This window comes from Bos indicus x Bos taurus, chromosome 5 (genome assembly GCF_003369695.1).
Source record: "Bos indicus x Bos taurus breed Angus x Brahman F1 hybrid chromosome 5, Bos_hybrid_MaternalHap_v2.0, whole genome shotgun sequence".
Taxonomy (NCBI): Eukaryota; Metazoa; Chordata; class Mammalia; order Artiodactyla; family Bovidae; genus Bos; species Bos indicus x Bos taurus.
The window spans coordinates 16362972-16377722 of NC_040080.1; the positions used below are offsets into that span (position 1 = coordinate 16362972).

The window sequence follows — 14751 nt, forward strand, 5'->3', positions numbered from 1 at the left end:
GGAAGTTGCCAAACACTTGGAAATTAAACAACACACTTCTAAACCCAGAGTCCAAAGGTAGTCTCAAAAGAAATTAGGAAATATTGTGAACTTAACAAAAAGAAAAATATAAAATATTAAAAATATGTGTAATCACTAAAGTAGTGATTACAGGAAAAATTAGAGTATCAAATGCTTGCGTTAGAAAGGTCTAAAGTCAACAATCTGTACCTCTCTACCTTGAGAAGTTACATAAAGATGAGCAAAGGCAAGTAGGAGGAAAACCCAAGAGCAGGAAATAATGAATATGAAAACCAAAAAAAAAAAAGCAATGAAATAAACATTGATTCTTTGAAATGATCAATAAAATTGATAAACCTCTAGCCATACTGAACAAAAAGAAAAAAAAAGAGAAAATACAGATAACCAATATTAGGAATAAAAGGAGATCTCACTGCACACCCCACAAAGATTAAAGGTTAGTAAGGGAACTCTACAAATAATTCTACACACAAATCCAACGGCTTTGATAAATCAGACCAACTCTGAAAGTCATAAGTTACCAAAACGCAACCAAGGAGAGATGTAAATACAAATGTACAACCAGAAGACTTTCAGAAAATAGCAGAAGAAAATCTTAGTCAGATACCAAGAGTTCGGCAAAGTGTCCCTGGATAGGACACCAAAATCATGATTCATAAAAGAAAAAAAAAAAAGTGAGAAGTTAGACTTCATCAAAATTTAGAATTTTGCTTTGAAAAAGACAACACCAAAAAGAGGAAAAAACAAACTACAGAATGGGAGACAATACTTGTAAATCCCTATCTAACAAAAGACTTCTAACTAGAATACATAAGGAAAGCTTGAAACTCAACAATAAGAAAATAACCCAATTTTGAAAAAAGAGCTGAAAGCCTTAGACATGTCATCAAAGAGGTTATAATGATGACAAACAAGTGCATGAAAGGCTGTCCAGCACCATTAATCACCAGGGAAATACAAATTAAAACCATGGTGAGATGTTTATAAACGTTTCACTGTGCATGAAAGAATGCCCACACATCTAATAGAATGGGCAAAATAAAATAGAAGCTGACAATACCAGCTACTGGCAAGGATACAGCAACTGGAACTCTTCGTACATGGCTGCTGGGATTGCAAAATGGTCCAGCACTCTGCGAAACAGTTTGGCATTTTCTCACAAAGTTAAATATGCACTTCCATATGACCTAGAAATCCCATGCCATTTCACTCCTAAAGAAACTAAAACATGTTCACACACGTGTACATGATTTTTTATGGCAGTTCTATTCATAATTGCCAAAAACTGGAAACAACTGGAATGTTCTTTGACAGACGAATGGATGAACAAACCATAAACACACAGTGAAACAGCGCTTGGCAGTAGGAAGGAGTGAACTATTACTATGCACAACAACATGAGTGCCTCTTAAAGGCTTTATGCTGAGTGTAAGAGTCACTCTCCAAAGGTTGCATAGCATAGCAACACCTTTATTGCTGGTTTGGTTCCGGAGTGAGTCAGATGAATTTTTGGTTTCCCAGTGCACATAAAAATTATGTTTTCACCATATGATAGTCTATTATATGTGCACTGGCATTATGTCTAAAAATTAATTAATTTAAAAATGCTTTATTTTAAAATGCTCCATACCTTACTTTAGAAATGCTTCATCCTTAATTTAAAATGCTTCATCGCTAAAAAATCCTCACCATCATCAGGGCCTCCAGCAAGTCGTAATCTTTTTGCAATAGTAACATCAAAGGTCACTGATCAGGGTCTTCCCAGGCGGTCCAGGGGTTAAAACTTCACCTCCCAATGCAGGGGATGCGAGTTTGATCCCTGGTCGGGGAACTAAGATCCCACATGACTCTTGGCCAAAAAAACAAAACATAAAGAAAAAACAGTATTGTAACAAGTTCAATAAAGACTTAAAAAAGCTCACTGGCCACAGATCACCTTTGCAAATATAATGATAACGAGAAAGTTTGGATGTTGCCAGAATTACCTTCTCCAGTGGCTCAGCAGTAAAGAATCCACCTGCAATGCAGGAGCCAGAGGGGACATGTGTTCCATCCCTGGGTCCGGAAGATCCCTTGGAGGAGGGCATGGCAATCCACTCTAGTATTCTTGCCTGGAGAATCCCATGGACAGAGACACCTGGCAGGCTACAGTCCATAGGCTACAGTCGCAAAGAGTTGGGCACACTGAAGCATCTGAGCACGGCATAGAGACATGAAGTGAGCAAAATGTCGGAAAAAATGGTACCAATGGCCCTGCTCAGTGCTGGGCTTCCACAAATGTTTAATTTGTTTAAAAAAAAAAAATGCCAAAAAACAGAATCCGCGAAGTAAATAAAGCAAAGCACAATAAAACAATGTATGCCTGTGTATCATTTCATTATATGACATTCTGGAAATGGTACATTTGTACCAGTGATGAACACATCAGTGGTTGCCAAGGGTTAAGATTGGGGGAAGGGGGTGGCCATAAAGAAGTAGCAGAAGAGGGTTTGGGGTGACAGAACTTTCTTTAGAAATGTCTATGTATGTATTTATTTGACTGTGCCGGGTCTTAGTTGCAGCCTGCAGGATCTTTGAACTCTTAGTTGCGGCCTGTGGGATCTAGTTCTCTGACCAGGGATCGAACCCAGGGCCCCTGCACTAGAAGCTTGGAGTCTTAACCACTGGACAACCAGGGAAGTCCTTTGAGGGAATTATTTTGATCCTGATAGTAGTGGCGCTTCCACAAGTCTGCAAGTGCTCAAACTCATAGAACTCATGCACAGAAATTTTATTGTATGTTAAAAAATATTGAAAAAAAAGCACAAATAAACCAGACATACTGTGCCACTGGCATCCATCATTTTAAACACTATGCTTTGACTTGGGTAAATGTTATAAATTTGAAATTAAAAAAAAAGTCAAGGAATGTTCTATTTAAAGGACCCCCACGGGGAATCATGCCGCACAGCACGTTAGTATGGTTTGTGTCTGTCTGGACTTTGAGTCCTGGCTCTTGAGTTCTGCTAGGTAGCTGTATGGGGTTCAACAAGTCACCTGTTACTTAAGCAGTGAAGCAGAAGCAGGGGTTTGGAGGGCATCTGTAATTGTTGCTAGGCTGCACTGGAATCCTCTTCAACCTTGAGATTCTGCTTTAGTGAGTCTAGGGTGGTGGTTCTGATCAGTTGCCACTTTGGGGAACATCCAGAGAAGGTGATCTCAAAGGTCTCTTTCAACTCCACGAGCTGTTATATCATATACTGGCTTTGCTTGGAATTAAGATCTATCTGTGCCACCTTCCCTGTGAATTGGGAATTGCCCCCACTCCACATCTAGGCTAAGTTCAGCGGTGGTTTTCTTAGACTCTAGTTTTGTTTACTTTGTTCTTTCTTTTTAAAAGATACGACTTTTAAAATAATTTTATAGGGCTTCCCAGATGGCACTAGTGTAAAGAAACTGCCTGCCAATGCAGATGAAAGAGACACAGGTTCGATCCCCAGGTTGGGAATATGCCCTGGAGGAGGGCATGGCAACCCACCCCAGTATTCTTGCCTGGAGAATCCCATAAACGGAGGAGCCTGGCAGGCTACAGTCCATGGGATTGCAAAGAGTCGGACACAACTGAAATGACTTAGCACACATTTATTTATTTTTGGCTGTGTTGGGTCTTAGTCGCTGTGAGGGCCTTTTTTCTCTAGATGGGGTGATCAGGGGCTACTCTCCAGTTGCAGTGTGGAGGCTTCTCATCCTAGTGGCTACTCTTGTTGTGGAACAAGGGCTCTAGGATGCTTGGGCTTCAGTAGTTGCGGTTTCTGGGCTCTAGAGTGCAGGCTCAGAAGTTGTGGTGCACGGGCTTATTTGATCCGCAGCATGTGGGATCTTCCAGGACTAGGGATCGAACGTGTGTCCTGCATTGTCAGGTGGGTTCTCTACCACTGAGCCACCAGGGAAGCCCTCGCTCCGTTTTCTTTCATCAAACCATTTCCTACATCAGTGTCACCTTGACCTTTCCCCCAGTATTTCTGCTCCTTCTTTTAGAGACTCAACCCCACTCCATGGCCCTTTCTCACACCCGTTTCTCTCCCATCCTCCAGCTTCCTGTGCCCAGATGTCCTAGCCTCAGACCTTCAGACACTTAGTTGGTCTCCATCTGGAGAAAACTGACATCTCAGGGATAATTGTTCAGACCCTGCACGCGATCCAGGTGGCAGGTAACAGAGCAGATGAGGAGAATGGGCTGGATGCTGGGAGAAACCAGGGGTTTAGTGGTGTCTGACTCTCTGAGACCCCCTGGACTGTAGCCCACCAGGCTCCTCTGTCCATGGGATTCTCCAGGCAAGTATACTGGAGTGAGTTGCCATTTCCTTCTCCAGGGAATCTTCCTGACCCGGAGATTGAACCCAGGTCTCCTGCACTGCAGACAGATTCTGTACTGTCCGAGCCGCCAGATGGAGGACCAAACGTGCAGGACAGGGGCAGGGTCACAGGGGCAAAATCAGGTGTCTGTCTCACGCAGAGTCAAACGCATCCTCTGTGCTCATGCACCCCACTCTCATATTTCTGAGCTATGAATCTGTGTCCCCACTGCCAATAGGGCCTGGAAAAAGGCCCATTTTACAAAGCAGGACACCAACTCTGAGAGGTGAAGACTCTTCCCCCAGGCTTGCTCCTGCCGGTCTGTACTCCTAATTTCACCCCTCTCTCTAATTCATAGTCTCCCACCAAGTCTCAGACTCTTCCACCCTGTCATTTTCTCGGGTGGAGGAAATCGTCCAAGTGAGTCTGGCCACATTCTCTGGACACCTGGCAGGTCGAGGCTGGGTCATGGCGACTGAGCCATTTCAAAGAGCTGACCTGGAAATGAAACATCAGCATTCCTCCTGCGTGCTTTCCTGCTCCCTGACCCTCACCTGCCATGGCAGACAGGTCAGGAAAGTGCCAGGGGGCTGGGTTTAGGGCATTTCATTCAATTTTGCTAGTGCCTAGTTTCCCACCATGTATCTTAGCTGAAGAATACCATCACAGGGCTTGCAAATATGAGCTGGGTTTGCAGGGTGGTCATCACCCAGGAGCTGGGAGCAGGGGTGAAAATTGATTTATTCGTGTGTTTGAAGCCAGGACCCAAACGGCAATGCTTGTGAAACCCTGGATGACTCACCTGGATAGAAACCAGGGCAACCCTTGGCCTGCTCCAGCCCCCACTCAGAACTACACCCAAAGAGCGTGGGCACTGGAGCGGGAATCCAGGGTGAGAGGTTGGGCTTGAGCTGCAGCCTGAGACGTTGGAGTGAGAAGGGACACCTACTGCTGCAGTCCAGGGAAGGGAGGTCTTGCCCAAGGCCACATGGCTGGGCTGGTGGCAGAGCTGAGCCAAAGAGCCTGGGGGCTCCTTCTACACTCCCATGCTCTTTCACCTGCTGCCTCCTCAGGAGATTGATGACAGTTCCTCCACTCCCAGAGGAAGAAACTAGGGGCGACCTGGACAGGGCACAGTTTACACTGGAAGTTGAGGACTGGGGACGCTTTGAGCTCCAATTTAGCATCCCAGGTGGAGATGAATTCTCTCCTGTTTGACTTCTGGGATTTCTGGATTCATCACTGGTTAGTTCCTTTGACCCTGGAAGTGCATCGTCAGTGGCTGGGTGACTAAGACTTAGTACCTGATCTGAACAGGATGTCAGTGCTTGGTTGCTCACGAGCTCACCTTCGTCTGCCCATTGTGTGTCTGGATAAATCTGCTTCAATCTGTTTGCCTGTCAAGGACACGGGAAAATCTCCTTCCCAGAGAGGACCCGGTGCTGTTTTTACCTTTGGTTTATCAACTGACAAGGGCAGCAGATGTTTATAAAGCAGAAACCACCCTCAGACTCTCACAGGCACTCTCCATCACTGGTGAGTTCCCGGGAGGGACAGGGTGACCCATTTGCTGAGCCAGGTCAAGCAGGAGCGAATGTCTTGAGAAATTAGAGCTTCTCAAGCTGGTCCAGAGCTGCTCAGGTTCCAGGCTAATTTTCTTCCCTGGGCTCAAATTCTCAACAACTGGGGCTGGAGGTTTTGAAGAAAACTGCTGCCTCGAGTTCCTCCCGTTTGAAGACTGGAGCGGGGTCCTTCCTGCTCTGTACCCCAAGTGTTCCTGCCCACAGTCCAGGCAAGAAATGCCCAAGCGACAAGGGGCAGAAAACTTGTCGGACACCTACAGGTGTGCCCCGCCACCCCCTCAAAAGCGAGGAAGCCTGCAGGACAGTCGCCCTCAGTCTCAACCGCAACCCAGCCTGGCCACACGCATTGCTGCTTCTCATGAAGCACTGACAGCCCCACTGCGCGACCACGCGGTGCTGGGCTTGAACGAGTTAAGAAGGCCGCACACGGAGACAGAGGGAAGGTAAGGCGACTAGAGAAGGAAATGGCAACCCACTCCAGTATTCTTGCCTGGAAAAGAGTTCATGGGGTTGCAAAGAGCTGGACACAACTCAGCGACTAAACACAAGGTGACTAGGAGACAGGAGGGTTGAAACTGAACATGGAAGAGATCAACAAAGCCAGACACAACACCATCAATCAACTATACTTTAATAAAATACATTAAAAGAAAAAAAAGTAAAGCCAGATGCCTACTTGGTCTTTTTTCCATTCTCCTTTATTTCATAAACACCTAGTTACAAGTTGCACAAATCAAAAAATAAAGGCAGAGAGGGTATGGGGAAGACCTTTGTGATGTGAAGCGGGTTGGAAGGGAGAAAGGGCTGGGGACAGGTCCTCTCCCTCCACACACAGCCCTGGACGAGGGCTGTGGCCCCTACAGTAGGGGATCCAAGGAGGAGGTGGGCAGAGAGCCAGGGTCGCTGGGGCCCCTAAACCCAGAGCTCACCCTCAAAGCCCCTTCAATGCATGGCAGGAGTAGAACAAGGAAGGGAGGGAGATTCAGAGATGGAGTAGCAAAGTGAAAAATCAAGTCATCCTGGTAAAGAGGTTTAAGAAGGAAAGGAAAAGGGGCAGTGAAAGGTTCTCCCTGAGACCCCCAGGGAGGGGCTGGGGCCAGTTTGCCTGTTAATTTAATATTAAATTGGGAGTGGGAGTTGAAGAGGAAAAGTTATCTCAGGGGATGACGTCTCAGCCTCTCAGCTTGTACCTGGGATGGGAAACAGAAACACACAAATTAAAAGGAAGACAAGACACAGAAGCCAGGAGTTCTGTCTTTCTGTACCAATTAGAACTTCTACTTGGGGGCTTCCCTGGTGGTCCAGTGGCTAGGATTCTGTGTTCCCAATGCAGGGGGGCCTGGGTGTCATCCCTGGTTGGGGAACTAGATCTCACAGGCCATAACCTAAGACCTGGTGCAGCCAAAATAAATAAACATTAAGGGACTTCCCTGGTGGTTCAGTGGCTAAGGCTCTGCGCTCCCAACGCAGGGGACCTGGGTTTGATCTCTGGTCAGGGAATTAGATCCCACATGCTACAACTAAAACTTGATAACAGCCAAAATTTTAAAAATTTTTAAATAAATACAAAAAAAAAAAAAAAACAAACCCAAAAAAACCAACCTCTTCTACCATCCAAGGTGGTGGTTGCTGGGTACCTAGGCTGCTTCTGCCTCAAGGCTGAGTGACGCTCACATTACACGCCTCACCCCCTCCTGTCCCTGCCCACCCCCTGGTACTTACAAGAGATACAAGACAGGCTGAGGGCCCAGGGCCCTCACCAGTCGTAGCGGCGCGACTGTCGGGATGGGGAGTCCTCAGGTCCCTGTATAGCCAGGCGGGGAGGCCCCTCAGCCCTTCGTCCTCCACCCCCAGAAGCCTCATGCCTCCGAAATTCCAGAGGGCGCTGCTGCCGGAATCGGGAAGTCTCTCTCCGCCACTCGTCATCAAATGCTGCGGCCTCACCTGAAGAGGACATGGAGACCACACAGGGCACCTGAGTACCACCCCACTTCCCAGGCAGACCCGTGCCCGATGCAGGCTTGAGCCACAGTGTCTGAGACCAAAACCCAAGGCTGAAAGGCCTTGGGGCAGGGAGGTGGGGGGAGGGGAGAAGGGAAGTTGGATTCACCATGGTTTCCCAAAGCCATGAGCAGGAAATCAGAAATGGATACTTAGTTAAGGAGCATAATCCCATACACACCATATTTAATACATGTTGGCTGATTTGAAAGAAATAAAGATGAGAAAGGAAGACACTGATGGAATAGGGTAGATTACTATCAATATCTGACTTAGGTGACAAGAGTTTGCCCTCCCCGGTGAGGCCATCTCCTGTACTGACTTAGCCCTAAGCTGACAAAGAGGCCCCGAGTAAGTGAAGAACATGGAGCTCATCCATAATGTTGCCCAAGAAACACGTACAGAACTAGGGAACATGCGTGAGGGCTCAGTCGTGACTGACTCTTTGCAACCCCATGGACTGTAGCCCACCAGGCTCCTCTGTCCATGGGATTTTCCAGGCAAGAATACTGGAGTGGGTTGCCATTTCCTTCTCCAGGGGATCTTCCTGACCTAGGGATCAAAGCAGGGAGAAAAAGCTGCCATTTCTCAGCTCACGAGAAGGGGGCTAGGGGCTGGTGGCAGGAAGCCGGCAGGCTGGAGCTGGAAGGGGGCTTACTCTCGTCCAGGTTGATATAGTCCTGTCGCTCCTCCTGGTCCCCCGTGCGGTGGTTTCGGGAGCGCTGGAGGATGTGAGCCCGATCCCGGATGTGATGCCCAATGGACATCTGCTCCAGCCCGCTGTCGGAGTCGCGCACGGTCCGCCGGGTCTCCCGGATCTGGTGGAGGCGGAGAGCCACATGCTCAGTTGATCCTTCCAAACCTGGCTTCGCCAGCCGGGAAACACCACCCGAGACCTCCTCTTGAAAAGAGCCAGCCAGGCCACCTGACCGTGCCTCCCTGGGATAGGATGAGCCCTCCAACTCACCCCGCCTGGGGCCGAGCGCATCTCTGACGTCTCTTGGTAGACCTTGGGGGCTCCATCGCCAGTGTTGGAGTAGGAGATGACAGTGGAGGAGGAGAAGGTCTGGCAATTGCCTCCGGCTGTCATGTGCTCCTGGGGAGGGAAGGGAATTGCAAGGCTGAGTGGGCAGGGCCTGGCTTCTGGAGCAGGGATCCCTCCCTGCAGCCCCGAAGCAAACTGAGGACTCACCATCACCCCCCCAATCCCTCTGAGTCCAACAATAAGCCAGGCAGACCTGGAGAGACCGAGCCTTAACTGCCCATTTCATGAGATGCCCGCCGCTGCTTCCCACTCAGGACCCCTGCGCTCCCCGGGTCTGGCCGTCTTATCCAGCCTGCAGGCCTCTGTGAGCACAGCCTTCCCCACTCCCACCTCCAGGGACTTGCCAGGGGAGGTGGGACACAAGACCCTCACCATGTTGCCGATCATGTCGTTCATCATCCCAAACATGTCCATGAAGCCGCCTGACTGGAGCAGAAAGGAAACCGAGTCAGGTTGCCGAATTCAGGCTCCCATAGGCTACCTGGCTACACGGTCCCTCTCTCCCCTTCCTTCACATCTGGCAGCGGCTCCTCCTCATTCCTCGTGAGCAGGAGCAGAACAAGTGTGCCTCTCTCGACGCTTCTCTTCCCACCCACCCCGCCCTCCTCCTCAGGCTCTGTGGCTACTAGGATCCCGTCTTTTTCCTGCCTGCCTGACCTATTTCCTCCTACTTTTAAGAAGCAAGTCTGTGTTACTGGAGTCTAACCTATAAAGGGGTTGTTTCTGAAGCTGTAGAAAAATCTCCTACACATCATCTCTAGTTGGCCCTCCAACAGCACCTCCCTCCTCAAAGACATTTTGCCAGGCAATTATATCTCCCTGATGGGCATGACTCCTAGAAGCACAGGAGTCAGTAAGTTAGCTTCATCAGCTCACAGGACTCAGCACACAGCAGGCCCGGAGATCTGTGAGCACATGAAGACTCTAGGGTTACCCATTAGCCTATATTTCAGAGAGACAAATTTGGAACTAATATCTAAGGGTTACAGAGCATGTTTGAGATGGAAGGATGCAGGGAGATGAAGACTTACCATTCCCAGCATTCCAAAAGGGGAGACAGCCCCAGCCTACGGGAACATGTCAGGAATAGAAATCAGAGGCCACATGCGACCTCACCCTCCCAAACCAAGCCCATGGCCTCCCTTGCTTTTTTCCATCCTCCTCTCAAAGGAGCATCACAAAGCCTGTCTTCCACACCCCTTTCCCCACTCCTAGAAGGCATACCACTTGCTAAGTCAGCCAGCATGCAAGAAAAATGAAGCACTGCATTAACCACCCTCCCACCTTTCCTCGAGTCTCAGGTCTGTGGCAGCACCATTACCTGCATCCTGCGGCTGGCAGGCCGGGTCCCTGGCAGATTGCCATCTGTGATGCTGAGGAAGGGGCTATATCCAAACCCCCCTGACAACATCCGGTTCATGTGCTGACGGTGAATGGCAAAGGGGTCCCTGTGCAGGGAGAGTACAGAGCAGATGGCAGAAGGGGCAGCGGTCAGCACCTCCCCGCTCCCCCTCCCCCGAAAGAAAAGAGCCATAGGGAACCAGCGGCACAGACATCCCCTCCAAGACTAAGCTGGAGCTTAGAGTGGCCACCCAGGTGTGATCTGAGCCCGCAATAGGAGCCCAGGTGTCTGTCTCAACTACTCAGAGACTGAAGTGGACGGATGTATGCTCTGGAGCAAGAGGGGGAGGGGATACTCACATCAGGAACATGGGGTCCTCGGGCTCCACGTCCCTCATGAAGCGAAACATCCTGATTTCAGCTCCAGGGAGCTCCACACTGTGAAAATGTGGAGGCTCAAAGGTTGGAAGCGGCCAGGCTTTTTGCACACCCGCTCAGGGCAGAGACTCTCAGAGCGTGATCCCTTCCAAACACTGTAACTGGCCCCCAAACTCCAGGGAGACCCTTCTCCAGGTGTTCAACATCAGCTTCTAGGGAGAGCAGAGCTCTTAACCCTCTCTCCGACGGGGGACCATGGAAAATTTTCCCGAGCCTGTTTTCTGCCTCCCCCACTCAGAGCCATCCTCTTCCCAAAGCCACCGCCAAAGGCACACTCCCCCAACCCCCGACGCCACCTTTCCGGATGCGAATCTCAAGTGCCGCCCCCCACCCCCGCCCCATAAATGACCCAAACACTCCGCTCCCCCTTCACACCCCGGCCGCCGCCAGACCTCCCCCGGGTGGGCCTCATCGTCCCCGCCGAGCCTGGCGCCTGGCCCCCTCACCCCGAACCCTGCTTTCCTGCCGGGTGAGCAGGAGAGGCAGGCTTGACCCGCTCCCCTCCCCGCATCCCAGGCTCCCGGGGACCCTGCAGCCCGGCGGGCCGCTCCCGCCCCGAACCAGCTGCCCGGTCCGCTAGAGCCTCACCGGTCCCCGGTCCGGGCTCAGCGGCCCATCCGGCCGGTCTCGCCTCTCGTGCGCGGCAGGATCGGGGCTAGCGGCCCGGGACGCTGGACTGGTCCGGGCGTGAGCTCCTCGGCCTCCCGCACCGCCTCCTCTCACAGATGCCACCTCCGTGCACCCCCCGCCCGTCGGCCCACGGAGCCCGAACCCCAGCCAGGCCCGGACGGAAGTGACGTCACGATGGGACAGCCCACCCCAGGCCGGGCCTGCGGAGCTCCGCCCACCGGCGGGCGTGGGGCGCACGCGGGGCCGGCTCCCAGGCCTAGCTGCTGTGGGCCTCGGGGTCCTCTGGGACTCGGGGAGCGGAGGCCTCGTTAGTAACCTGGACTTGGGTTCTGTGGCCCCGAGGAGGCTCCCTGTCAGGGTGCGGGGGAAGGAGCAGCGGAGTCCATCGCCGGGAGGGGAAGAGGAGGGAAGAGGACGGGGGCAGATTCCCCCGGACAGGGCAGGCTCTCAGTGGGTGACGAGGTGGGGCGGATCCCTGGGGAGAGCTTTCAGCAGATTTCTACCGGGGAAGCATTCATCGCGAGCGGGAGGAAGGACGGCAATTCTGCGGGGGAGGCGCTGGGGCCAGTCCCCTCGGGAGGAGGCGCGTTCCAGGCCGGGGCGGCGTCCTCGGAGTGACGTAGCGGGAGGAGGTGACAGTGCTGCCCAGGTCTTCCTCTAGCTTCGAGAACTCGGGCTGGGGCACGGAGGATCCAGGCTAGGGATCTGGCCGCCAGATGGCGCCCTTCGGCCGGGCTAGAACTGCAGCCCCTGGGGAACTGGCGTTGGCGGGGCTCTAGAGACCACCCCCCGCACCCCCGCCGCCCCCAGTTACCCTGCTGTGAGGAGTCAGACTGGGGAGAGAGTTCTGAAATCTTTTCATTGAATGCCAACCTCCCCTTTCTTTTCTCTGAGTATCCTCAAGAGCTCCCAGTCCGCACTGATCTTTCTTGTCTCTAGTCAGGCAGGTTGCTAGGTAGGTCGAGGGAGAAGAGAGCTCCCGGTTCACCGAACTCACCGAGGGGCAGAGTTGCGAACAGGCCCAGGAGACCTGACTCAAAGGCCAAAAGCTGACACTTTGACATACTAAATGTGTTGCACAAAATCCGGCCCAACTGGAGAGAAGGGCCCTCCCCCTGGGTGTCCAGGGATTTGGGCTGTCCGGGCTGGACTTTAGACTGGACTCATCCGGACGCCAGTTCGCCTAGTTCTTTACACTGGCCGCTAGCCACGTTCGTGCTCTGTGGGCCTGACAGCCAGAGAGACTTGTTCCCATCTCCAGCACTTGCCTGGAGAGGAAGAGGGGTTGCTCCCTGGTGACTCAGGAAAAAGTGGTACGAATGGGGCTTCTCAGGTTTCTTTGGACTTGATTATTATTAGAGAGGGAAAAACAAAATAGTGGCAACAGAGGGGAACAGAGACAGAGAAATTAGAAGCTGGCAGACTGGCAAAGCCAAAGATAGAATAAAAGAAAATGTGTTTTCCATTGATATTTCTGGGGAATAGACTTAGTAAAAGCTTTTGTCTTCCAAATGATCTATCTCTGAACAGCCCACCATGCCAGTGCCCCTTTCCTCTTGCCTCCAAACAAAAGCATTGTGACAAGTGGTTAAGAGTTGTCCCTGTGAGAGTTCTGCAGCCCAAACTTAGTGAAGTGTGGGCCTCACCTTCCAGCATCTCCGTCCCGGTTTCATCATGTCCAACCTACCCAGAGTTGGATAGGAGATGCAGCTAGTCTAGCCTTCTCCTTCCGTCTTCCATTGCTTGGTGTTCCGTGTTGTTTAGTCACCAAGTCATGTCCAACTCTTTGCAACCCCATAGACTGTAGCCCATTAGGCTCCTCCGTCCATGGGATTTTTCAGGCAAGAATACTGGAGTGGGTTGCCATTTCCTCCTCCAGGGGATCTTCCTGACCCAGGGATTGAATCTGTGTCTCCAGTGTCTCATGTACTGCTGCTGCTGCTGCTAAGTCGCTTCAGTTGTGTCCGAATCTGTGCGACCCCATAGACGGCAGCCCACTAGGCTCCCCCGTCCCTGGGATTCTCCAGGCAAGAACACTGGAGTGGGTGGCTGTTTCCTTCTCCAATGCATGCAAGTGAAAAGTAAAAGTGAAGCTGCTCATTCGTTTCCGACTCCTAGCGACCCCATGGACTACAACCCACCAGGCCCCTCTGTCCATGGGATTTTCTAGCCAAGAGTACTGGAGTAGGTTGCCATTGCCTTCTCCGCTCATGTACTGCAGACAGATTCTTTTCCACTGAGCCATTGGGGAAGGTGCCTAGTAGAGCTCTTTTTCTTCTTCCTTCCAAGACTTAGGAATCTGATACTGGGGACTTCACTAGCCATCCAGTGGTTAAGATTGTTTTCACTCCAGTGGCCATGGGTCCCATCCCTGGTCAGGGAACTAAGGATCCAGTATGCCACAAGGCACAACAACAACAACAACAACAAAAAAACAACCCTGATATCAGTCATTTTTACTTTTGCATGATTTTTAATCAATCACCTCCCCTAAGAATAATTACAAATGACAGTTTAGCATCCATCTATGACACAAAGCTCTAAACCTAGGCTTTCTCTCAGGTTAAAAAGAGAGCTTTGAAGAGGTGGGGATGAAGGAGGAGATGCAAGAGTTCATTCTCAGCATGCTCAGCAATGGACTATATAGGCAGCCATCCACTCCAGGAATTGAAGGAATGTAATTTTACAAGCAACCTTTCTGTCCAGACAGAGTTTGTATCTGTTTTCCTTCTCTGTCACCTTCCTATTCTTTCCCTTCCCTCCCCCATTCACTGCCTTCTCTTCCTTTCTTCCTTCTTTCCCTCCTTCCCTTCATCCCTCCTTCCTTCCTTTCTTAAATATGTCTCTGTCCCGTAAACTCTGATGAACAGAAATTCCTCAGTCATCAGAGTTTCCTGTAGATGATAAAATGTAGGAGGGAGGGTGGGCCCAGTCCTGGGTGAGGCTGAACTCGAAGGGGATAACCATTGTTGGGAGGAAGAGAAACAGTTTCTCCTCACTGCTTTATGTGATGAAGCCAAAGTCGGGATGTCCTTGAGAGGGGAAAGAAAGTGTTAGTTGCTCAGTCATGTCAGACTCATTGTGACCCCACGGGCTGTAGCCCACCAGGCTCCTCTGTCCGTGGGATTCTCCAGGCACTAATACTGGAATGGGTTGCCATCTCCTTCTCCAGGGGATCTTCCCAACCCGAACCCAGGTCTCCCGCAGATGGAATCTTTACCATTTAAGCCGCTAGGGAAACTCAGAGGGGAGATCTAGGTCAGAAAAGTGCCCTTGTCAGATGTGAGGTCTGGCATCTGGAACAATCCCAGGGCAGCTGGCTTCTGGAGCAGAGTGAGGATGGGGTGATGGTGGACT

General features: G+C 50.9%; 1 protein-coding gene across 2 annotated transcripts; it reads right to left on the reverse strand.

Annotated features, from left to right (window-relative positions):
• Window positions 1–6612: 6612 nt before the first annotated feature.
• MLF2 (myeloid leukemia factor 2) lies at window positions 6613–12057 on the reverse strand. Of its 2 annotated transcripts, XM_027541163.1 has the most exons (9): window positions 11353–12057; window positions 10687–10764; window positions 10307–10433; window positions 10017–10052; window positions 9358–9411; window positions 8908–9036; window positions 8599–8758; window positions 7662–7883; window positions 6613–7129 (listed from the first exon to the last, which is right to left on the reverse strand). In XM_027541163.1, exons 2-8 carry the CDS (start codon window positions 10734–10736, stop codon window positions 7696–7698), a joined length of 744 nt encoding a protein of 247 aa, XP_027396964.1. In that variant the 5' UTR covers window positions 10737–10764; window positions 11353–12057; the 3' UTR covers window positions 6613–7129; window positions 7662–7695. The 2 variants fall into 2 exon arrangements, with proteins under 2 accessions (XP_027396964.1, XP_027396965.1); XM_027541164.1 differs by lacking the exon at window positions 10017–10052 and having other exon boundaries at window positions 11353–11943.
• Between the last annotated feature and the right edge of the window lie 2694 nt (window positions 12058–14751).

What these genes read in the sequence shown, in the direction of transcription:
- MLF2 (XM_027541163.1), bottom strand. Translation starts at nt 10,736, where the DNA reads ATGTTTCGCTTCATGAGGGACGTGGAGCCCGAGGACCCCATGTTCCTG. An exon ending in CTGCCAGCCGCAGGATGCAG is followed by an intron (nt 10,053 to 10,306) that starts GTAATGGTGCTG and finishes ATGTTCCCGTAG; the next exon opens with GCTGGGGCTGTCTCCCCTTT. An exon ending in TGCGCTCGGCCCCAGGCGGG is followed by an intron (nt 8,759 to 8,907) that starts GTGAGTTGGAGG and finishes CGCCTCCACCAG; the next exon opens with ATCCGGGAGACCCGGCGGAC.